The 25,731-nt window shown below is 42.1% G+C and overlaps 3 protein-coding genes across 10 annotated transcripts in view; 2 read left to right on the top strand and 1 right to left on the bottom strand.

The window, feature by feature from the left end:
- Positions 1-950: 950 nt before the first annotated feature.
- LOC124950547 lies at positions 951-19,174 on the bottom strand. 8 transcript variants are annotated; one of them, XM_047497388.1, is made up of 13 exons: positions 18,779-19,174; positions 18,519-18,711; positions 17,641-17,805; positions 12,600-12,727; positions 12,341-12,466; positions 11,751-12,105; positions 11,488-11,659; positions 11,296-11,395; positions 10,939-11,128; positions 10,640-10,783; positions 10,059-10,319; positions 4,512-9,650; positions 951-4,444 (listed from the first exon to the last, which is right to left on the bottom strand). In XM_047497388.1, exons 1-12 carry the CDS (start codon positions 19,157-19,159, stop codon positions 4,558-4,560), a joined length of 7,308 nt encoding a protein of 2,435 aa, XP_047353344.1. In that variant the 5' UTR covers positions 19,160-19,174; the 3' UTR covers positions 951-4,444; positions 4,512-4,557. The 8 variants fall into 8 exon arrangements, with proteins under 8 accessions (XP_047353344.1, XP_047353342.1, XP_047353347.1 ...); XM_047497386.1 differs by having other exon boundaries at positions 951-9,650; XM_047497391.1 differs by lacking the exons at positions 17,641-17,805; positions 18,519-18,711; positions 18,779-19,174 and adding exons at positions 13,603-13,889; positions 14,758-15,653 and having other exon boundaries at positions 951-9,650.
- Positions 3,657-25,731, top strand: part of LOC124950552 (metalloproteinase inhibitor 1) — a 48,354-nt gene continuing 26,279 nt past the window's right edge. Inside the window, exon 1 of the mRNA XM_047497406.1 lies at positions 3,657-3,719. Within this exon, the coding sequence (XP_047353362.1) occupies positions 3,672-3,719 (48 nt within the window). The 5' untranslated portion in view covers positions 3,657-3,671. The remainder of the gene's footprint in view (positions 3,720-25,731) is intronic.
- Positions 16,146-23,975, top strand: LOC124950551 (insulin-like growth factor-binding protein complex acid labile subunit). Its single transcript, XM_047497402.1, has 2 exons — positions 16,146-16,689; positions 18,529-23,975. Exon 2 carries the CDS (start codon positions 22,198-22,200, stop codon positions 23,314-23,316), a length of 1,119 nt encoding a protein of 372 aa, XP_047353358.1. The 5' UTR covers positions 16,146-16,689; positions 18,529-22,197; the 3' UTR covers positions 23,317-23,975.

Here is a 25,731-nt window from a genome sequence, read left to right as displayed (position 1 = left end):
TCCGTTCGATTCGTAAGATCGAAATTCTATGAGATGAGTATTTTCAGAATCACGAACGGACGATTCGATCGATTCGGAAAGGATCAAAGGTAGTATCGCGCATGTTTGCACGACCGTCTGTTCTAGATAGCCTCATAATCGCGTATTTGCCGAGAGGACCGAGAAACGTGTAACTCCGAACACCTCCTGATTGGCAAACATGCATATTTTAACGTTGTCCCATGCTCGCACGAGCCAGATAACACGCGTTGTTCGTATCAATTATTCCTCGAAATTCAACGCGTCCCTTCAGCCCCCTAACGCCTAATAGGAATGAGGTTTTAATTGAAATGTAATCCCAATTAAAACGAATCCGCAATCCACGACGCACAAACGCGTATAATCGCATTAGAGAAATGGAATATCCAGTCGAGTTCACTCATTGTAAATCCGTTGTAGGTGATGAGATGGTTGTGCCGGTGAAGGCTGCTGCTGCTGCTGCTGCTGCTGGTGGTGGTGGTGGTGGTGGTGGTGGTGGTGGTGGTGGTGGTGGTGGTGGTGCCAATAGTGGACAAGGGGGTTGTTGTCGCTCGACAGCCTGAGCTCCGTTTACCGCCTTCGTGTTCGCGACATCTTATCGAGATTAGAGATCAGAAGTTGATAAGCTCGAATCTCTCGTTTCAAAAAGACGATTTTCTTTTTGACTTGCGACTACGGTAAACAAATTTTCCTTCCGAAAACTCACAAAGTTTGAATTTGAAAACATTTAGTCGGTCTATGAGAGCGAGCAAAAATTTTTCTTTCCTTTTTTCTTTTTCGTTTTAGGAATGGGTGGCGGGGGCGAATAAGAAGTACAAATTTTCGAGCTTCGTAAAAAAATAGTTTAATCGTTTTGTTCGTTCGAATGAAGAAAAAAACCGAACGAAAGAAAAAATGATATATTTCCTCGAGAGAATAAAATCGAAACGTGATTCTCTGTGTCAATATATTTATTTACTTTTCTTCCCTCGTCTCTCATAATTCTATGCATTTGGAATTTATACAGTCTTGTAACATGGCACCACTCTCACCGACGACTATGTAAGTACCACATATATACCTCGATCGTTTTTCTTCGATCGAAGAGCGACGACGCATAGTAAAATCTGTGATCCGTCTGGCTAGTAACGATTCTCCAAACTAAAATCTCGTAGGTCTCTTCGGAGAGTGTTATTATCGAATTTCTATGAAGCGTTCCGTTTAACTTTTACAACCTCGAACCGTTCTATCTTTTCTTTCCCTCTCCTTTGTATTTCTCTCTTTAATACTCTATCGCTTCTCGCGCTCTAATTGTGTCTCGTACAAAAACGCTACTTACTTTACAATTTTTATTTGGTAACTTTACCAAACGATCCAAATTTATATTGTCAACCATTAATATTTCAAGAGGAACAGGAAAGAGAAGGAGAGAGAGAGAGAGAGAGAGAGAGAGAGAGAGAGAGAAAGAGGATCGGAAAAGAGGACGATGTATAATATTTTCTTCGCGACAAAGTCAACCATCCAACGATCGAATATATATTAAATCCTCTCGTCGACTCAGAGAAAGCAGAAAAATTAGTAACACCGCCGATACTGATATCTCGTTACATATGACAAGTTTTACGTACTAATTAGTTACTTTATTATCTAGTTAAACTTCCTATTCCGTAGTGCTAATACCTCCTTATGTGTATAATTTTACTTTCTCTTCCTCACAGGCTTCGGAACATTGTTTCCAGTTCATTAAATCCAACCACAATTAGCACGGACAAAGGTTTAAAGCTAATACGTAATACTAGATTTTCAAAACATATGTAGTAGGTCTTATTCTCTTTTTTTAATCTCACGCTCTTAATACGTGTACATACAACCAAGACGCACCGATATACTACATACATACAAATCTGACCTAATACTTTTTAGTGGCAAACTTGCAAAGGTACTTTGTTTTCAGCGAATCGCGTGTCATATGGAACGTCTAATATTATCAAAGGGACATTAATTAATTCATTTATTATATTATTCTCTTCTCTCTTCTATCGTATTTATTTGTAAGCACGCAACATACGGACAACAGCCGTCGCTGTTTGGACCGTTTATCTCTACCTCGAACGCATAAATATACTATAATATCTGTATACTTCGGCACGAGGAAATTTCGAGCACAAGTTTGTCGGGAGACGGCTCGGCAACTAATTTTTATCACTTTAATCCGGCTACCGAATGCATATGTTTATTCTAATTAGCTCGGTAAAATCTCGCTAAAACGTAATAAATTTTTTTCTTTATCGTGCAAGCGTACACCGACGTGCTATTAATTCTTTAATTACGTCTTCAACAAGTGGGATAACTAACAAGAACAGATGGGCATTGTACAATGACAATTAATAATAGATAATAGTAGAAGTAAAGTTCCCGTTCGAACTTTAAAGCATTTCCTAATAATCGCCCTTACGATCGTTCATTCGAAACATTGTGCTTTCTTTATGGCGTCGCTCTTTTTCAAGGATTATATTGTAAATAACATAATCGAGATTCCGAGGTCGGTAGAAAAATCGCTTTCGAAAAATTCGTGCAAAAGTATAAAAGAAAGGTGTAAAGAATTCGAAAGGAAATATTGTTCCGCGTTGTAGACGTAAAATTGTAGGATACTTTTTCTCTCTTTTTATTTATTTATTTTCTTTTTTCTTTTTTCTTTTTTCTCAAGCTATAAAGATTCTGGATAATAATGTACGATGTTCGTTTTCTCTCTCTTTTTTTTTCTTTTTTTTTTCTTTTTTTTTTCTTTCGATTAAAAAGCGATTAACATGTTTGGCGATACTTAATACGGAATTCCCTACGTTCGGTAAATACGTCATCTCTCTATTCTCTATCACAGATGAATGGAACAATTATCTTTTATTACGGCGATCAATGAGAATCTACTTAATATTGGGAAATTAAACGGCGACAGACCAGTAAAAAAAAAAGGGGGGGGTGGGGTGGGGGGGGGGAAGAAAAAAAAAGGGGCAAGAAAGAAACAAAAAAGTATCGCATCGCAAAAATGTTCGATAACGCTAATTTAATCGAGGCTTTTCGCGTAATTAAATTGCAACATCTTCCTGGAAGATGAAGGTAATGTAATGATTTCTATAAAGTCGATAAATTGCATTAGGAAAAAGAGCTAGGCGTGTATCCTGCGCTAAGCTTGCGTATCTTTTTCTCTTATTCTTTTAATATGAAGATCCTCTTTATTAGAAACATCTAAAAATACTACCTTTATTTTATATAAAACGATTTCGTGGAGGCTTTAATATTGTGTTTGTGTGTGTCTGCGATTCTTCGACTAAATATACACAATCCTTTCGTACGTATGTACAATCTTCCTTCTACTGCCTATTATGTTAATCGGTTATGAGACGCGTAGCTTTTGCAAATGTAAATATGCTGCTCGCGGTTTACTCACGTTCAACGTTAATTATTGTATCTGCGCGGCTGTACATTTAACGAATCAAGCACGCGAAATAATATCGTAAAACGTCATCTCTTGAAACGTTCTTATCTTCAAATTGTGTTTCTAACTGCGCGAGGAATTCTCGATCGCCTCGAGATCTTCACTTGCTTATGATTCTTATCACAAAATGTTCAGGCTTGGCTCGTGATAACGAGTATCAGTGTAAGAAAGCGAAAGAGGAATGAAGCTCGGTGCTTCTCTAAAATCTTTGCTACGTCTCAACGATACGGTACGTGAAATGTTATATATAATATAATTTCATATAATATAATTTAATATATATGTATATATGTATGCATGTATATGTGTATGTATACACATATATACATATATGCGCATAATCAGCAAAATTGGAGGGAGCCAAAGGCATTTATTGGAAAATTTCAGTGTTTCATAGCGCTTGTCGTTCTTAACTCCTTCTCTTGAAAAACTTTCGCAAGTGGTAGAGGTCGAAACGAATTCGTTAATGAAACAACGGGCTAAACGTCGTAATGCGAATGATAGTAACTTGGAATTACAGGTACAAGATCAAACGTCAACTGCTCGTTATCGTACCACTTACGGAAAGCTAATCTTTCAAGTGGCCTTTTCGCCACATTTCATTATTCCAATTGATTCAATTTATTTGAAACTTGGAGCGAGAGAAACTTGGCGCAGAGCTATTCCCTGTTTCTTCGCTTAACTTAACAATTAATACTAGTCGATATTTCAAACTTACAATTATATCATCAGGCAAAAACAAACGAGAAATAGGAGAGATTTAGGCTTGCCTGTCGATTTAAAAAAGGAAGTTATGCGAGTGTATGCGTCAAAGATGTGTATCAAAACGTCGCGCTTGGACATCAATGATGCAAGATCGTTTTGTGTTCTTTTCTTTTCCCATCGCATGTAGGCTTTCTCGTCGTAACTGAACCTTCGTGGATCATCGAAGGAAAAATAAAATATATTTTATATGTATATATATATATATATATATATATATATATATATATATATATATATATACATATAAAATATATATAAAACGTACATATCTTCTCGGAGAGAGAGACAAGCAATGCTATCCACTACGATCTTCTCGAGGGCCCGCTCGGCGAATTTTTTGGCGAGTAGAGACCTAATTTAAGAGCCAACTCTTTCGGCTTCTTCGACGTATTCTTCACCGGGAACGGATTGAATTGAGCCTTCGGACTTGGGCTGACGTTCAGGCTATCATCCCCGCTTTTGCTCGATCGTCCTATATTGGCCAAACTCAAAGAGGATTTTTTGTAACAACTGGAGCCTCTGATAGGTAGCGACTCGGTGTATTGGCCGCCGATCGTCATCTTCTCCGGAAAGTCAGGATGAGAGACAGGTCGTTTGGTTTCGTCGGCGATGCCGGGTGATAGCTTCGAAGCGAGATAGTCAATGGCCGGTGGGAAGGGTTGATCGAATCGCCGATTTGGAGAAAGAGCAGGATGATAATCTCGCAAATAGGTTCCAACGTTCGATTCGCTTTCTACCATGCCAGGTATCACTCTGTCGTAATTGGTATTCTTGTCGCGAATATAATTTCCCATAGGCGAGGATGCCGGCTCGTAGCTGCGACGTAAGACGTTGCTAGTTTCGTTGGAATAATCGATAAAGGAACTGGCAGGAACGGCTCTCGATTCGTTGCCGGTGGTGGACTTGTTGGGGTCGTTAGTTTGATCGCCGAAATACAAAACACTTTTCTCCATAGCCATTTGTTTGGGCTCGGTCGGTAGAACGTCGGTGATATTTAACGTCGGTGACTCGTTGTCGTCGTATCTCACTCGAAATTCCAAGGATTCCTTCGTTAAAATAGGACTCTTCGGGTGTACGTCGGCGTAGAGGGAATTCGTCGAGACGGTAGGCTCACGATCAAAGTACTCGAAATTCGAATCAAGCGCATTGTCGTAGGGACGCGGTGTGTACGGATTACTGGGTATCCTCCTTGGGGACAGATTGCTTTTAAAATCGAAGCTCTTGTATGAATCGTAAGAGGATCCCTGATTCAACGGGGAAGCATCCCTGAACGTTGGCATAGTTTTCGGGGAATATCGTATCGTTACGTCCGAGGTGTAAGGAGAAACATCAGCGACGTAAGCAACCGCAACCGGTGACAAGATTTTCGTTGGAACGTCCAACGGGGTGTCGGGTATCACCTGTGCCGAGGATATCTTGTCCAATTTTTCGAGCTCCCTGTAAATGTCTATGTCACTTTTAGGCGACAAATCTCTTACGTAACTCGACGATGAGTAAGACGGCTGACCGGCGGCATATTGAGGATATCTTTCCGGCTGAATCGATTGAATTTCCTGGCTAGAGGAGCCTTGCTCGCTCCTCGTCTCGATAGAATCATTCGAGGATTTGTAGGAAAATACGTTCGTCGAGATGCTGGTCAAGTCGAGGCCCTCGGTGTCGCTTACGTTCTGACTGGATGAGCCCTTTTCCAACGTCGCCACGCTCAGTCGCGGTTCCTCCTCGTAATTCGCCAATAGTTTCGACAGTTCCTCGTTAATCTTCCGATCTATCAGGGCCTCCCGCGTATCGAAATATTCCTTGGACACGATCTCGTCAACGTCGAGATCGTCCAAGCGCTCGGTCTCGTCTATCAAGGATAACTTCGATAGTTCGTCGTTGATCTTCGCATCGAATTCGGAAATGCTCGTACCCGTCATATCGTCGAAATCTTTGAAATTAATTCGCGCCAATTCCTCGCTTATCTCGTCCTCGTTCAATCCCATCTTCTCCAATATTGGACTGAATATCTTTGAGATTTCCTCGTTTATAGGGCTGATCGTAATCTCCTTCGTTATTTCCTCGAGATCGGGTAGACGTTTTTTCGCCTGACACGCCAGGATCTTTTGTAGGATCGCCGAATTTTCTTGGATTATTTTCAAGGCCCTGTCGCTACTCCTCCGGCCGTTGTTACCGCCCCTCTTTCTCGGCTTCACCTTCGTCCAAACGCCCAATTTCGATTCTCTACCGTCGTTCTCCTCGTCCTCCTCGTCGTCCCGGCCATCCACGTGGCCACCATCGTCGTTCCCGTTAATCTTGTTACGCGAGACCGTCTTTAGGATACTGTCGATGCTCTCGTCTATATTTATCTTTGGGCGCACGACGTAGCACGACTTTCTAGCGTTGTCTAGGCCGTTGTACGGTTCGCCAATGTCGAGACGATGTCTCGAAAAGTCGCTTGCCGAATTGCTGAAATTGTCCTGTCGTCTGGCCTCGAGATTCTTAAAATCCTCCCATATGTAACTGTTCTTCTTGCCGAGGAGTATGCCTATGCTCTCGGAAGGTCCGTCGCTGAAGGCCTTAGCCTCGAGATGCTTCATGTCTTCCAATATGTCACTCGATCTTTTCTTTACGATCGAGACCGAGAGCTCGTCCGTAGACACCGAAGATTTCAAATCCGCGAATCTTCGATCCAGACTGCTGGAACTTCTTTCCAATAATTTCGAGCGGTCCTTGTGCCTGAAATGAAGATTCATGAAATGCTTGTTCAATTGTTCTCGAGGCAACTGAGATACCGTGTCTTTCTCGGACGAGCGATCGTCGCCGTTATCCTCCGTGGACCCTTCCTCGTTTTCCTCTCTATAAAGAATCGAGCTTGCTCCGAATTCGTAAACTCTACGATCGCTTTTCTCGCGTTCGAACGCGTTCAAGCACGAATTCTTCCTCGAAATGTCATTTTCCTCTTTGCTTTCGAATATCCTCGAGGTACCGGAGTCCGAGTTGGTACCATTGGCGCCGTTCGAACACTTGCTCGAATCCTTTGAAACGGGGAATCTTTGTTCCGGCGAGATCCCATCGGTCGCGCTAACCCCTTCGCGGCTGGATCTACGTTTGTTGGAAAGCCCGTAAGGCGACGGAGTCTTCCGATTGGGATGTGCGATCGGATAAAACGGCGAGACGGCCGTGCTCGGATCGATGGACGAGTCCGAAATATTATCTTGACCTCGTTTCCCGTAGCTCGTAGACGTGTATTTTATAGAATTGGCACTTATAGGCGATCGAAGGTCCGAACTGAAGGACCTCTCGGAAGACTTCATTTTGCTCGGACTGCAGCTGCAGTCGCTGGAGCTGCTTACGATTAATTTCGGGCTCGAATCTGATTTGTACTTGAGCGAGTCAGTGCTGAACGGCGTCGACGGGCTCGTCGACCTTTCGTAGGACGATCTCTTCCCTTCCAATCTTGGACTCCCTCTGGCCAGGTCGGACTCGGTCGTTGACAAAAGTACGAGGGTCTTCGAGTCCGAGCTTATCGAGGAACAGTTTGACTTGTCCGTGGAGAACTCTCGGGAGATCGATTTAATCGGCGTCCTTGGACTGACGGTCATACTCGAGGCCTTAGAATCCGGACCCATCGTCTCGCCCGAGCTAAACGACTTTTCTAAGCTATCCGGCGTTCTAGGACTCTTCTTCCTCGTTGTCTCCGTGGAAGGCACATTGCCTTCCAAGCACCAAAGCTTTTCGTCTCCTGGCCTATCCGAATTTCGAATCGTCGCGATGTCTACGGGCTCGTCAATTAAGCCCGTGCTGTAAGGGAGAACACTACGGCTCGTGGTATTTCCTTTTTGATCCACGTTTATCGGCGAGTTTATCGGAAGATGGCCGACGACGTAAGTCTTCGACGCGTAAAAACTTTGTCCAGACAGTATCGACGAACCCGTTGACGTAACGTCCAACGAAATATCTCTCCTGGGAATCTGGCCGAGAACGTTCGCATAAGTCCTCGCCGAGCTTTCGAAACTTACGTCGTTCTTCGCGTTCGGCGATTTCAATTGAGAATTGTAAATACTCGACGATTCCTGAAACGTTTTGTCGTTCGTCTCCGAATTATGAACGGTTATTTTAAAGGAATCCAAAGATGTTTCGAGGCGTTTCTCGTTCAAGTTCGACGATTTAAAAGATCCGTAAGAGTCCAAAGAGGTTGTCTCGTAAAGTTTCTCGTTCGTCGCATCCGACGATCTTAAAGATTTATAAGAATCCAAAGATATGCCAAATCGTCTTTTACTCGTCTCGGGTGAATTTAATGTTTCGTAAGAACGAAGAGACGCGTCGGCCCGTTGATCCATTCTATTTGGTGATTTTAACGACTCGCACGTATCCAAAGCTTTATCTTTCGTGTCGATCGACGATTTCAACGATTTATAAGAAAGCAAGGAAACTTTAAAATCCGTCTCTACCGAGGGACTACGTATAGATCTGTAAGAATCCCGCGAAATCTTTAGATCTTCTGTCTCGATTGTATTCGACGATTTAAGATCTGTGCTTTTATAACTGTCCAAGGATCCTTCCTTGGTCTTGTAAGAATTCAAGGTCAATTCGAAACGTTTCTCCCTCTTGTCCTCCATCTTGTCCTCCATCTTGTCGTAAGATATATCCTTGGAAATGAAATCGTCGGACGGAGCGGCAGCGTATCTGCCATCGTAATCGTGAACTTTCGTTCGAGATCCGAGATCCGAGTTCGTCGTCCCTCCAACTTCGTCGTCGCCGTCGCCGTCGCCGTCGCCGTTCCCTCCAACGGATTCCTCGTCCTTATTCGTCGGAATATAGCTAGCCTTTGATTCGCCGTAATTAAATTGAAAATAATCCCGATCGTCGTTTAAAAAGGAACCTAAAGATTCCCTCTTCTCGTCGATTCCGTTTGAACACTTCGAAGGTATCATCGTTTCTAGCGAAGCCTCGAGCGACGCTCCTCTCTTAACGCAATCGTCTTCTTTCTTGATATCGCCCTTTAAAAGCGCTTGAGGAACCATCGTATTATTGTCATCCTCGGCCGATAATCTTCTTATTTGATCGGTGATTTTGGCTATCGACGAGGAGGTATCACCTAAATCGGGACTATCTCCCGCTATGACGCCACGGGAAGGAGCCGTCGCGTCACGAACGGGCGAATTGGCCGAGGTCGAAGAACCCTCGACCCTCCCGCTTTTCTCCTCTTCGCTCGCCATGACGTAATAATTGTCAGACGCTGACGTTAGCTCCTCGCTGTCGACGTCGCTGCATCGATCGACCTCGTCGCAGAGCTCGGTCGACGTGCTGTCGCTGTCACTGTCGTTGAGCCCGCTTCTCGGTGACGTTACCTCGTCCGCCGTCTCCGGCTTCGGCTTCGATTCGGCCGGCAACTTCTCGTTGCATTTCGTAGCCTCTACGACGAATAGAAAAAGATCGATCGATAAGGCAGACTATCCAATGGCAAGGGCTCGTGAAGGTTATCGAAACGTTATCGATGCAACTTACCGCGATATACGTATTCCGATCCGAGGTCGTTGAAAAATAAAACGAAAGAAAAATATCTTTTTTACCGTGCGAGAACTGCCAAGACGACGGCGGTGGTCGATAAGAAGGGATTCTACATAACCGCGCGACTCGTACGATAGAATAGAAGGAACGAATGAGAGAACGATCGTAATAAATAAAAGTCGCGGTAAATTGACGCGGGATAGAGATAAGTGATTCTTTTGTTTTCTTTTTGTTTTTTTTCGTTTTGTTCTTTTTTTGTTTTGCTCTTTTTTTTTTTTCTTTTTTTGTTTTGTTTTGTTTTGTTTTTCCATACCGGCAGCTGTCTCTCCAAACTTGTGTTTCTGCTGCCTCTTCGTGTCCTTCCAATGCAAAGTGACGACTTGCTGTTGCCTCTCCTTTTTACTCGTAACCCGTGGACCTTGAAGAACGACCGGTCTCGTCTTGGAAGGGGTCGTAGCAGCTGACAAACCGAGGGATCGATTCTTTCCACTGACCAGGGCATTCTTACCGACTAACAGGTGATTCATGGCCTGAGAAGTGGGCGGTGGAACCATCGACTGTCTCGCGCACGCCGCTATAATATCAAACGGAGAACTCTTTCGATATTCAAAATCTAATTATAAGACATCTTCTAGGACATCGCAGTAAGCATAATCGAGTAGCAAGGGATTAACTTAACGAGGTGTGCTTGCTTGCTCGATGCTCTCTTGCCCTTCGAACAACGAGATCGATCAACGAATCGATTCTCTTCGATAATATTTCGTTTCGACTCGAGAATCGCGAGGACGATCGTTTAGCCCGCCTCGCCTCGCATTTCGGTACGAAATTTACCAATGAGACGGCTCGAGCGCTCGCTCGCTCCGATTATTCGGATATGGGGCTTCTGATAATTACCGGATAGTATAATATGAGCTTGCCGTTGTCGTTCTCGAAGCTTAGCATACTGTTGTTTCAACGTACTGATGTCCAAAGCGAGACGTTCCCGATCGTTGCCAGGAGCCATCGCTTGTATCGCTCCCACCGTCGAGGAAATGTGCTCTACGAATGAATATTTTAACATTAGATTATTTTCCTTCGAGGACGAAGTTATAATCTACCTTGATTCTAATAAAATCTCGATCGTGGATTATCTCCCGTAGATTACGCTAGGAAATAATATTTCGTATAATCAGAATTGATGATTGTTCAATTACCACTCAAAAGTTCACCTTTCTTCAATCGCTGCGCCATACTGAACATGGCAGCGGCCACGGCTAATCTTTCGTCTTCCTCGGTATCGCTGTCCTCGTCGTCGCTTAATTTCCGTGCCCACGGTGTAATATTATACCTATGCTTTTCTCGAAGACCTGTCACGCCGTGCAATGGTCCCAAACTGACGATGTTCTACAGAAAATAATCGTTACGTCGTGAAGTATGGAGGTTGAGGGGAGGGAGAGAGAGAGAGAGAGAGAGAGAGAAGTAAATGTCGATCGATTAAATCGACATATATTCAAGGGCATACGGCATAGGAAGCGTGCCGTGTGCTAGTGCGACATCGTCTCGCAACTGACCTTTATAAGATTATTCGTATCCGTAAATTCCAACATTTCTCGCGTGAGAACGCCCATGATACTGTAAAACTCGTCCGCCGACGTAACGGTCATAATACGGCTGAAAGAAGATCGGTGAGGTGACAGAGGTTCGTTATTAACGAACGGACAACGAATTTCTACGGGATCGTGAATAGAACTGACTGTACGTACTCGGAAAGACTCTCCCAAATGGCCAGGGCCGTTCTTAGGAGCACTTGATCGCCCTCGAGAAATATTAAATCCCAAACGCGGAGTACCGCGTCTTGCGGCAAGCAATGACAAAAGAGCGTGAGGAACCATTGCATGGTGAAGACATTCGTTAGAGGTGGCTCGTAGCTGCTACCTGCAACAAACGGTTTGCCGGTAATTAAAATGGCTCGATCGAAGTTTAATCGAAAATTTAATCGCAGCCCTTAGCGTCCAATTTACGCTACCAGTAGCCTTATCCTTTGCGTCGCTTTGCAAAATCTCTAGATGCTTCGATAATTTTGGCATTCTTGAACGAAGAAGATCACGAAAAACGGCCATATCGACGGATAAGCCGCGAAGATTGTCGGCAAAATAACCTTCCGGTAGGACACCCTCTATTAGATAAATCATCACTTTCACGGCCGATGATTCAGCGCGATCCATCACTTGTAATACAAGAGCCGCCAATACGTTCAATCCTTGACAATAACCGACCGACTTGTTCCATCGCGCAAAGCCAAGCAATACTCGACGTAGCACGGCTTGATTGTCACGTCCAGCTGCTCCGCAAAACAAACTGCAGCCCGTTCTGTGAAGATCCTGAAAAGAGGTAATCAGTATTCCCCGATCGTCTTCTATGCAATCTCTGCGCATAGTTATCGTTTACTAATGGCCGCCGAGAAAAAAACAAAAATTCATCCGTTTGCTTCTCCTTCGGTAACGTAATGTAAGATAACAAAAAAAAAAAAAAAAAAGAAAAAGAAATATAAAGGAGATAAGAACCGGTTGGGTTAGAGAAAACGATAATAATTAGCTTATTTATCAGTTGTCTTACCTTAACGATTTGTATACCGAGCTCCTCGTCGTCGGGATTACTCCACTCGTTGAAGCAAACCTTTTCAGCCTGCTTCCAATCTACACCACGCTGATCCAGATGACGTTCCGCCAGTGTCAGCCAAAGCTGTCAAAGATTCGCCGTGAACTCTTTGTTACTTTTCTTATTTCTTTCTTATCAAAATAGACAATTTCTCAAAGGGTTTTCGGAATTTAGGAAGACTCGAAATGACAGATATTAAGCGTCCCTTCGTGCTTACTCTTTTTCGAAATTCCGCTGGTATGCCTCCTGGCAAACGTGCTACCATCTTCATCGCATCCAGCCATTGTTGAAATCCACTTTCCCCTGGCTGAGGAGTCAAGCTAAATCTCATCTTCGTATCTTCGACTGAAATCGAAATAATGCAAATACGGATAGGGTGACGAAGAGAGGGATCTTCCCTCTTCCCTCGCTTCCTCTTTTTCTTTTTCTCTTCTCCTTCCCTTTTTCCCCATACGCACGTACGTCCGTGGCCACGTCATCCCCATTTATCGAGAAAGTCAAAGTTCACGCGAAAGTATTCGCGCTGCGAATCTAAGAAATAACATCCTACTAACTAACCGGGTACTTTGACTCTTTGGCGCGTCACGCGCCGATTAATACGCGCTTTAATTTACGCTCCTCCTATCAATTTTTTATCTTTTCCATGTGAATTCTATATGAAATTCTTTTCCTTTTACGACGATTATCATTGATAAATGGTTGGCAACGAAGACGTTGCCCCAGATATACGGAAGAAACGTTTTCGACATTAAACGACATTATTTATTTAACGGCGTGACGAGAAGTCAACGCGAACGTATTACAACGGGCAGGCAAAACGTATTACAACCGCAGATAATATACATTATCTTTTTTCACGCGGCAACGCCACCACCAGATAAGGCCGTGGTTGAAAATCACCGACGGGCATTTTCAACTCGTTCGGGAATATTTTATTCGCCATCAACTTTTCACTTACAACTTGTCACTTTCTTCATTTCTTTTTTTAATTGAAAAAGGCTTCTCGTAGAAATTCGTTCGAACGCGTAATATACGCGAAATAACGTCTGAAATAACGTACCAATGTCTCTCCGGGAATATTATCGCGCTAATTGTCGCGGAGAGAGAAGACGGGAGGAAGAAGGAAGAAAAGGAAAAACGAACGAACGAACGAACGAACGAACGAACGAACGAACGAACGAACGAACGAACGAACGATAACTCGTAGAATATTATTTCACCTTCCAGCTCTTGATATCTCGAAGCAGAGCTTCCTGCGTACGCGGCTGCCGACGCGAGGTTTTTGAGTGAGTTGAAAAAACCGCTCATTCTCCAATTAGAAACGCCTCTCTTTCTTCTTCATTTTCTCATCTTTTCATCTGCCCTGCCTCTTATTATATCGCGTGCACGCGCTGCCCTTCAACCGTTTTCGTGTCTCATGATATCTCGTCCTTCGATTCATCGCCTTGGAATCATCGCTAGCGCTTTTCGAAACTTTTCCCATAGGAGTTCCGCTTTCGCTAAGGCTCTGAAAAGTTCAGACATAGACATGTAGGTCGATGGGACTGCGATAAAAAAGAGATAGGTACGATTAGTTCGCCTAATTTTGTCATCTCGATTATTCGGATGGCACGTTCGCGTCCGTAGAAAGGACGCTTTGTCGTCATTCGCATTTTCCACGATACCGTCGAGTCGTCTTACGTAACATTTGCTCCGCCGCGAAAGACCAACGGCAGCACGTGGCTTTTTATTATTGGCATGAAAAGACACACCGGCTAGACACCGGCCGTAGAGGAGAGCAAAAGATAGCCGCATTAGGTTGGACGAATCTAGAGGAACAAAGAACAACAGAGAGAAAGACAGAAAGAATGGGGTGGATAAGAAAGAAAAAAGAAAAGGGAAACGTCCGCGTGAATTTACACATTCGCGCTAGACAACATTTCCTTGAAGCTTATATACGCGCGACCGCACCACCTGTTAGAAACTATGTCATCTACATGTATACATATGTGCGTCTATAGATGGAGATCATTTTAATATCATGTAAATTGCACTGCCGTGCTTTACGACAAGAACATAAATCATAGGGATCCTTGATTCTTTTCGATAGGATCCTCGTTTATTAATAGTCAACGTGTTCTCGTGTTCTCGCGTTCCAGACTGTCGTTGGGAAAAAACGTAAACGTCTCGAGCAAGTACATAAACATCACCTTGAAGCGAATTAATTAACGACTTTACGACTTTTAGCCTCGATGCGAACGAGATCAAGCTGCATAATTTTTCACCAAAAACGCTTATTCCCTTTTCGTTCGCGACGAGAAGAAAAGGACAATCGTTGCGTTGTCGATACGTCTAGGGACTGACCTAATTTCGACCAGGAGAAAATGAAACTCTACCGTATCTCATGTATGATCCCGTCGAACGAGTTCCATCGCACTGGTAACGTGCACTGACGTACGGAGAGTGCCCGATATTGTACCTATCGCCGTTAACGAAGGCTAACAAAACGCGTTATACACGAAAAAAATGTTTACTTTTAGGAAAAATAAAGAGAACGGTGTGTCGGTGAGAAGGTTTCTCGAAAGAATCGATGCGACAACGAACTCTGAGTTTGTTCCTTTTTTCATTCGGCGAGCACGCTCACGAGATGGCTGCAAAAAAATATTGAGGCACGTTTTCTCTCGACGATTATCAACTTTGATCATCCTACCATCCTTCCCCTTCCTCTCTCCTTCACTCTCCCTCTCTATCCCTCTCTCTCTCTCTCCCTCTCCCTCTCTCTCTCTCTCTCTCTCTCTCTCTCTCTCTCTCTCTCTCTCTCTCTCTCTCTCTCTCTCTCTCTCTCTCTCTCTCTCCGTCTGTCTTTGGCGAAGAAAAAAGGGATTGAGCACTTTGTCAAATGTCGTAGTCGACGTAGAAAACGTCCAACGTCATTCTGTTCCGATTAACGTCGAATCAGAGTCCGAAGCTTTGGCTCATCTCTGGACGTCTTCCTTCTCACACAAGAAAAAGTTCAACGAAAAAGTAGAAATTAAAATATGTCAATATTTCGCACGATAACGATTCTATGTGTTTGAATTTTACTTCGATAAGGATCCTTCGAAACGAATCGCAAATTTGAGAGGGGAAGGGAGGTAAAAAAGACGCGATAAACGACAGTCGTATACGACTGGAGTCAGCTGAACGACTAAAGGTGGAAGCCGTCGTGGTGCTGTGTGGGCGCGCGCGCGCGCGCAGCACCGTCGATGGTTACGACGCCGGCGGTGGCGGCGATAGGCAGGTTCGCTTTCCCGATGTAAAAGTGTGTCTATAGTCGTCGAGCTAGTTCCTTCACGGTAAGAGCTCCGCTGCGATAGGCTCCGCTGCCTACTTCGTAGGAGCTCGACATATCGGCTAGGCTCGAACCCTAGACTGGAACCCTAATGCACGTCTTTGACGTCGTTTCAATCCTTTCGTTTCGTTACTCTCGTTTGCCGCGCATGCGTCCTTCTCACCGAGATGATTCCATCGAAAAATGCCGTTGCCATCGAGACAAATGCGTCAGGGAGAGAAATAGAGTCTCTGGAATTTGAACTTTCTTTGATTTATTTTGCGACCGTTTCGATACTCGATACTCATCTCTCTGTTCCATTTTAACAGAGGAAATATAACGTAGAGATCTTATTATCGATTCTTATTTCTCATTTACAAGGCTCTTTTAGAATTTTAATCCTCGCGCAAGATCTTATCTCGCATCATGGATCGACGAACTTATCGATCGGTTTCCTTTTATGGGTCACTCCTAGTCTCCTAGTCATAAGTAGCGGTACGTCGCAAGGAGAACGCTTTTGTTCTCTTTTCTTTATTTATTTCTTTGTTTTCTTTTTAACGATAGAGAATTAGAGGCTTAGGGCCTACCTGAATGAAATTAATATCGCAAGTAATTTAATTGCTATTCGTTCGTTCCAATTTCTGCGTATTCGAGGTCTCGCTCTAGTTCATAGCCTCCCGGAGAAACATCGTCGGGGATTTCGCAATTCTCGTAGATACAGGAAACGTCGTTAAAACTGACTTTAGGTGGCGGCACACCGCGTAAGAACTATGGCCGTGCGCAGTATACGCCGGGCATGCGTGTTTAACGACGTAGAAGCGGCAAAGTCTAATTATTGATCACCGCATCGTCGTCGTGCACGAAAGCGAGTTCAAGTCTTCATTGTCTAACCGACGAACTCGTTATTATTTCGTCTTTGAATTTTCAATCGTATGGATTTTCAATCGTATGGATTACAACAAATTTGTTCTAATAAAAAAAGAAAATCATAGGCGCCACGGAGCGCGGTACTTCGAAGGTAAATAAGAACCCGGAGCGGATCGTACGAGCGTAGGCGTCGTCGTCATTGCACTCCGTTCATTTTATATGCATAGTGCATACTGAGCGAATTTATATTTACTATACTGTTTAAAAGGAAATAATTTATTTTAACTTAATACTTATCCGACTATTAATCCACCGCTACGAGACTTCGTATGTAGGTATTTCAATAATTGTTCTACTTTTTTTTAAGATAATTTACTTCCTGAGATGCAAAAAGTTTCTTCGCTCTGCGAAACTTAATCGAAACGTTTTTATTTCCGAATAAAATCCCATTGATATCGTTCTCTTTTAGGCGACATTGTTAAATATATTCCCAGCTAAGATTCGGCTTTATCGAATGATAAAAGAGCGCGTATAAGCGCCCTACTCGAGAATTATTCGCGCGTGCATGCGCGATAGAGAGAAACGGCGGTCATTTAAAATCCTTACTACCAAACTATCGTAACCATCGAACTTTGACTTTCAAATTAAGCGAGATTCATTCCAAACGGAATGTACTCGTCGTAACTCCTACGCTTTCCAGCCTCGAATTCAAATATAAATAATATGTTCAAGTTCCAATAAATCCTATCTAACGTTATCCAAACATCAGGATTTTACGTCAGAAAAATTGAGGAAACCTTTTTAACGGTACCATTTTATACAGGCAGATTAATTATATTATGCGCCGCCCATAGTTGATCGTAGCAACGTTATTACGCTCGTAACGCTGTTTCGCTAAAAGGCAGAACGTTAATCGTTTTCTATGTTACATTAACTAAACAAATAATAGTTTGACGGTTAACCGATCAACGAGTAATTTCGTTCTCGAGTAAACTGAACTTATCGATCGTACAATATAATTTGTATTATCGAGGGAGGCAATAAACGAGAGAAGAGGGCTGCGCAATATGAGAAAGTAAATCACGATCGAGCCTTTACTTACTTCTTTTCGGGCTATGCGCTTGCAAATTAGCGGTGATGATGTCGCACTGTTTGTCACGTTTAACAGTTAGATAATCCTTTCTTCGCAGTTGACGAACGAGCAATCCACCGGTGTGATTAATGTGATCGTACAAGATCTTTATCAATACATGCAACTCGGTCTTGCCTGAAAACAATGTCATTTAACTTTTGTCTCGAATAGAAAAATATTTGCACCAGGCGGAACATAAACGTCATCGTAGAAATAGAAAGAAGTAGATAGAAATTCTTTAAACTTGATTTTTTACCGTCGTTGATGCTTTATGATTTTATTTCCTCGCATAGCTAAGTTTAACAAGGTAGATGAAATGCTTGTATAGATAAAAAAAAAACGAGTGTACGGTAAAAAAACAAAAAAGGAAAAAAAGAAAAACAGGACGGCACTTAAAGTCGAGGAACGTTCTTGTCTCGAAGTCAACGAGGTCGCTCGTCTGTCTGGCTTCTACAGCCTCTTGTCTCGTCAGCTTCCCGAACCCTGAAGAGGCTTTACTAATTTCAGGGTGTCTTTGATTTTCTCTCTCTCTCTCTCTCATGAATTTATCGCAAATTCGAAGCCTTTTTCTTCTTGCTTAGCACCCCTCCCCGCCCCCGCCTTCCCTAAGAATAAGAAAGTCTTGCAAATTTTCAAACGAAAGCTAAACTTTCTTTGGACCCGAGTTATTTCTCTCTCTCTCTCTCTCTCTCTCTCTCTCTCGTCTCTCTAAACGACGTCTGGGAGAAAAAAAAGCATTTCGAACAATGACGTCTACGCTCTCTACGAATGAAAAGACATTTATCATAGCTTTCCTCCCTCGAAGGATCAATATCGTTTGTGTGCGCTTCCACATTGAATAGTCTTACTTTTCAATAGGAGACGAGCCTTTTGTAAATATTGGTGCTGCGGATGTTGTCTCAAGGACGAAGAAGCTGTGGAATCGCTCTCGGAACGACTACCGGACGGGAAACCATAAATGTCCAGTAATAGCTGATCCACGAGCGAACAAACCCGTACTTCCTCCTTGTTATCTCGTATCGCCAGTGGTGCTGGATACTTCTGCAATAACATAGGATAAGACAAGTCCTTGGATTTATCGCAGAAACGTGTGATATTCAACGGATACCTTTGGACTCCTCCGCAAGTTGTTGTCGTTTTTAACGTCGACGATCATTTCGAATCGTCGAGTACTCGGAACACCTTCTATAGACTTGCTCCTTCGTATCTGTCTTTTAATCGCCGGCGTAACGCTCTCGCTGGCTCTTCTAATCGGTAATTTTTTATTCAATTCCATAAAGTCCGGACCTTCGAACCTTTGCTCGATCAAATTACGTTTTTTCGTTTTGCGGATCGAAGAGAAGGGATAACCGATCGGTGAGTAATCGATATTTCTCGTTCGATGACTGACAAAGACGTCGCCAAAAACTCTTTCGTTTTCCACGGCGACGCATTTCACGCGATAACTTATCTCGGAATGATTCTTCAGCGGTATCACTTTGCAATTCATGTCGAACGATCGGTTCTCCTCTTCGCATTAGAAATTATTATTAGACGACGGGCTTTTCAATTCAGTTAAATTATATTATAGAAAGATAGGATACGTCGGTGGAATCGATGTATTTGATTAAACGCATAGAACGAACGTGAGAACGCCCCTTGACGTGTCCCCTGTTCACTGTGTCGTGCACTCGTACGCACGATAGAAAGATAGATTTCAGTTTCACGCGACGTAATTAAAGATAGCCGTCTAATTGTAAGTCGACAAGCCTGGCAGAAATCTTGACACGTCGTTCTAACAGATTCTTCCTTCGACAAGCGGTTTGAATAGGGGAAAAAAATAGACTGTCGCTGCGAAGTCGTGGAAGAAACAAACGACGATACGCCGTGATAACGATGCCGAGAATGATCTCGTCAGGGCCAAAGGCAATGCCGTTGCAATTAAATTTATCTAACGGGTAGTAGTACTTATCGTTTGCCCGCACTCCTCTTACGTAGACGGCCGATCAAGCTTTTTCTTAGATAGATCGATAGGATGAAAATAATGTTGCATTATAACGCTCGAACACACTTGGTCTTCGGTACTAAAACACTTTCTACAACGTGCCTAGTTCCTGCATTTCGTTCTGGACAGCGTTCTAGACGTTATCAGAAACCGGTAATACCCTTCTGGTAGCCAGGCCACAACTGGAAACGTCGGCGATGATAATCGCTTCATTAACCGCGCACACCTACATTACTAACTGTCGTATCGCTGAGTGGTCGTGGACGTGGAAATGAATAAATTAAACAGACGCGTTGCGCTTATATTTATCATCCGTTCGCTTCTTGATTCGGAGAGTAGTTGATCCCTCGGAAGAGAACAAAAATTACACCACGTATAATTTTTTTTCCTCTTCCTGCACTAATGCTCGAGTCATTATTTTTCTTCTCGAATTTTTCTCTTCGCTCACAAAAATTGCTTTGAGAATTTGTCTCTCCATTACGTCGTAAAGAAAATAGTGAAAGAAACGGAAAAGCTCCTATTGTACGTATTTATACTCGTAAAATATTATAGGAGATCGTATTAATTCGCTTTTCGGTTCTCGACGAAGAACTTTATCGTTACGTGGTTGCGACGATAACGCGAGCATAGACGAGTGCGCGAACCTACGCCGTGAGAATTTAAAGCGGACGATGGTCGCGCTAATCATTCACCTGGTGAAGCTCATTGACCCCTTTCTAATCGGTAAGCTTCGAAGGGGACCCCTATCCATTACTTTTTTTCACAATTTTCCTTCCCACGATCGTCGTCCGATCGACGACGACAGTTTTCAGTCTCGGACGAGTACCCTGAATAAAAGGGAATACGAACGTATTCGAAGCTTTCGGACAGATAAGTGTCGTAGTAGTAGATTATCATAAATAACGTTTATTGCTATAGCCGCGATAATTGCCATGGGAGATATTCCCCGTTGACTTTTCTATTCCCCATTTATTTTGTGCAACGCGAAAGATGTAATAAGTGGCCTTTATCGAAAGTGGGCCGTATCGGGAAAGCAAATGTTAAATCGATGTACACAATTCGCGATCGAAATAACGTAGCTATGGTAGCGAAACAAAGATGGAGATTATTCCATCACGGCTCATATATCGTTTATCGTTTCTCTTCCATGAGCCCAAACGTCTATCTATCTCATCGCGTTAATTAGATTTCGATGTGAAAATCTTCGGATATGTCCGTAATTCCTTGTCCTTGCAACGAAGAAAAAGATTCGGAGGAAGATGGATTGCGTCCTCGTACCGACGAAATTTATCGAACGTGCAAGCTCCCGACGCGATTTATCTATCCAAGTGAGTATGACGAAGTGACGCGACATGTGAAGGAGCCACGATAAAATCCATGAGAAAGGAGTTGTTAATGGAATAAGCAATAAAATTGCGCCAATACTTTCAATTGTGCAAAACTTGTGTACTATCGGTACACAACCGATAACCTTTCCTTGACCTTAGACCACTTCTATCTTTTTCTCCGAAAGAGTGTATCGTTAGAAAAGTTGAATTTGAAAGACGAACTAAAAGCGAAATCGGCTCGCATCGAGAAATCGCTTATTTATCGTCTTCGAGCGTGCGGTCTTCGTCCGACGTAACGATACGTAAGGTAATCCAATGAACGCCTTTATCTCAAACCTCTTCCCGCTGGTACACGTATTACGTTCAATTTATCGAAGAAGAATCGGGAAGAGAGAAAAAGGGAAAAAGAAAGAATAATTTTAATAAATCGAATAAACAGTTGTGTCCGTTTCCAAGGGGAATCAATTATTCCGAGGGGCGGATCAATTAGCGCCCTTTAATCAATTTATGTCCTTCTCTATCGATCTTAATTAGTTAGGGTTAGTCGAGAATATCGAAGGATTTGAACCTTCCTCTCCCTTACCGTCAATATTCCTCTCGCCATTCCTTATTCTTCGCAATTAGTCGTAAAGTCTACCGCGAGATATTCTCGTTAAGTGCACGATAACGCTCGGCTATTAATAAGCAGGCCGTACTCGATCACTGCGTGCGCACCCGCATTCGAGACTTATCACGAATAATAAGCGTTTTTATGTATGTCACCGCGTATACCTCGTGTATTATTAGTCATTGTTATCCGTAAAGAGTCAGTTTCCTTAACGATTGGATCCACCAAGTACGAACCTAGCTGCGAATATCGCGTTTATCGTTATTAAACTTTACCTCGTTGGTGAAAATGAATTTCTCTCTTTCTTTCAATCTCGTTGTTTTATTCTTTTCTTTTTTTTTTTTTTTCAATGTGTCGTTGTTTAAACGAATTCTTTTTCAAAATAAGATAGAAATGATGACGGATGGAAATTATTCGACAACGATCGAATATCCTGCGTTAAGTTTGATCCAATAATGCGAAGCATTAATTACTCGCATCGAAGTAAGAAAAAGGGCTGAGCTGGGAAGAATATCGAGTATCTTAATGATTTTACGAGCTTTCGTGGTTCAGGCGGGAGAAACTCGGACAATCGGCGTATTTATGCCGAGAATGCGATATCTCGAGAAATGGCAAATGCGACGAGAGAGAAGTCGTGTCTATATGAAGAGAAAACGATCTCCCACGGGGTCAGTGGAAGTTCAGCTTCACGTTTGAACGTCACGACGAACGTCATGCTGTGCTTTCTCGTTCTCGTCTTACGAGTTCTCTCGTCTTCCCCGTTATTCGCGTACGCTTATGCGGACGAAGAAATCGATTGTCAGGTATACAATCATCTTCACGTTTGTCTCTCGAACGGAATACTCGAGAGCGTAGCATTTAAGGACGTAAAGGCCGTTCAAACGATCGAGGATACGGAATTGCATCTAGAGGATCTTGCCATCACGGATATCAGAAAGAACGCGTTTCTACGAGTCAACAGTTCGACGGCCCTTTATTTACGAAACAACGGTTTATCGATCGTCTCGAAGCATTATTTCGAGTCCCTCGATCAATTGACGTATTTGGATTTACGAAACAATTCGATCCGGGACATCGAGGATGCCGCCTTCGCTGGATTAAATTATTTGGAGACGTTGCTCTTGGATTATAATAACGTTTCCTACTTACGGCCGAACGTTTGGAGGGGCTTGACCGAACTTCACGAGCTCTATGCCACCAACAACAATATCGTGCTGAAGAGAAATGCGTTTAAGGGTTTGAGACAATTGGAGACGCTCGCCTTGGATTCTAATGGTATAACGGAAATACCGATCGGCACCTTCGCCGGGCTACCCCACATCGATCTACTTTACTTGTCGAGAAACAAAATATCCACCTTCCAGCCGGATGTATTCCGTGGGCTTAATGAGATAAACGAGTTGGATCTTGGAAAGAATCGTTTCCAATCTCTTCCGGTTGGAGCGTTTCGATATTTGAAGAGCTTAAATTCTCTTTGGTTGAACGGGAATGCGATCGAAGCGATCGAAAAGGACACCTTCGAGGGTTTGGACGATCTCTCGATTTTGTTTTTGAATAACAACGAACTTCGTTACGTCGACATGTCGGCTTTCGCCAAAATGAAAATTGTCACCGTAGAGCCCGGCTTCAAGATAAACGACGAACTGGTCGAACATTTTTCCGAACATACTGGAAAATATCATTGTACCAACGTTCTCTTTCAGGAACCCTACGATTGCAGATCGTAATTGTCAGCGTCCAGTTCAAAATCGTGATCTGTCCGTGACAAATTGTATACGCGTATAATAGCCCCTACGATTATAATATCGATTACAGTCAATTAACAGTTTAGAGTTTCTACCTAGAGAAATTTGTCGAAATGTAATAGCTTTGAAAAAACGTATTAAGTGACTTTAGGAAACGTTTGCAACACGTATATATATGTATATATATATATATATATATATATATATATATATATATATATACACTTCTCGCACGAAAAGTGCATGAAAAGAATTTATCGTTCGATATCGGTCACGTGGAACGCACGATGATAAATGTATTAAGCAGCTGCGACTGTTATGCGTATGTACTAAAATAAACTGTATGTAACGCGTCTCCGAGTCGACTATGAGAAAACTATGCAAATAGGCAAATAGCTCGAGCGAGTTGTTGGGAAGTAAAATTTATCGATTTAATATCGATCGATTTTCCAACGAAGAAATATACCTAAGCGCTTATACTGATCTATCGATCGTCGTCTTTATAGGGGTATTCAAAGGATATCGTCAAGATGACCTTCCTCTTCCACATCCCTGCTATAGGAGTACTTCCATGGATTATGGTTGGTACGCGCCTACGATTCATACCGTTCCTACAACCTACTATCCTCGAAATGCTTTCTTCAGTCGAGAGGCTGCCCTCGGTGGAATGTATCGAAATTACTCCTTAAACACGGAGCTTGACAAGACTTTCTTTTGATTCGAAATACGTTTACAATCGTTTTAATAAATTTTCTATTAATTTTTTCTCGAGTGTACTCACGAATGTATTAAAGAAATGAAAATTAAAGAAATTCTCAAGGATGTGTTAATGGTTACTATTCATTATTACTATCGTTTTACGCATAGATATTTTTTTATTATTACAGTTTAGCTTGTATGCACGCATGCATGTGTGTCTCTGCGTGTGTGGATATATATATATATACATACATATATATATATATGTATGTATATATATGTGTATATATGTATATATATGCATACATACGTATATATATATATATATATATATATATATATATATACACACACACACCTACATACACACGTTTCGCGTTAATCATACTTTAACGGATCCTATACGTCGGGCACATTTCCAATACAGCGTGCCCGAGATTACGTCTAATCGCGGATTATAAACGTCTCCTTTGCATTACTTGTCTCTTGCGATACATTTATCGAATAGTGATAATAATTTGTTTCTTTTTTTTTTGTTTTTTTTTTGTTTTTCTTTTTTTTTTCATTTAAATCGCGATTCACATTTTACGGGTGCATCGGCTAATCGGTGAATTGGAAAACTTTTACGACGATTATTACACATCGATTATTTATATAATGTTACTCGGGGATGTCTAAAATACTTTGCTACGGCGATATTTCATCAATTGCCGTCGATCTCGTTAATATCGATAATAGCGGTACAATAATAGTAATAATAATAATAATAATTCAATGACAACGCAACATGTGTATATTATATGTACCTACATAACACAATGGACATTCATCTATCGCTTTAACACATTTTCCAGTAACAATCGTAAAGATTAGGAAACGCTTTGCGGGATACTTCATAATTCTATCGTGGTTAACAGTTAATCGATGAAAGTAATAATGCTCGATAACCGGTGTTCGAAAGATCGCTTGATGTTAGACGAAATCATTGATGTAAATAATGAAACGTTTGAATGTAAGAAGAGAACAAAGAGAAATTATACAAATTTCAAGAAAATTGACACCGCCAAAAGAAATTGCTTCCAAATGAATCTTCGTCAAACATTTCATTATAGCAATGATATTCTTTATTGAAGGTCATAATAGCTAATCCTGTGCTCGTTGGCAATCGTCTTTCCTTCCTTTACGTTGTTCTAATGAATTAATTATCTTTTGTTATAAACGTTCGAGAGAAAAATTATGACGGATAATTTAAGGAGAACGTCCACGAACAATGAAATAAATTAATAAATAAAAATCGACCGACAACGAGCACGTAGTACCGAGTCAGAATATCTAGCCATTATGTATTAATAACGCATACTTCACATTCCTACTCTATGTATATATATATATATATATAAATGTCTTCTTTTTTTTTCTTTTTTTTCTTTTTTTTTTTTTTTTTACCTATAATTTTATACAATCTCTCATATATCTCGTCTCTACTGCACGCCTTTTATCGTTCTTCCTGTTGACATCTGGGATATAGGTAATTTTATTAAATTGTAAGATTTATAATGACCAACGCTCGAATCGAAAATCGAATAATATTTAACAATTAACGATGACAAATAGAGCTCGCATTTTAATTTTTTCTCTTTGTCGCACGCTCTTTAGCTTCTAGTATACATTGTCTATATTTCCCTTTGCGTTCATTTA

Source organism: Vespa velutina, chromosome 7, assembly GCF_912470025.1.
Source record: "Vespa velutina chromosome 7, iVesVel2.1, whole genome shotgun sequence".
NCBI classification, from domain to species: Eukaryota; Metazoa; Arthropoda; class Insecta; order Hymenoptera; family Vespidae; genus Vespa; species Vespa velutina.
The sequence above is the reverse complement of the archived record's forward strand: the minus strand, read 5'-3'. Positions and strand labels throughout refer to the sequence as shown.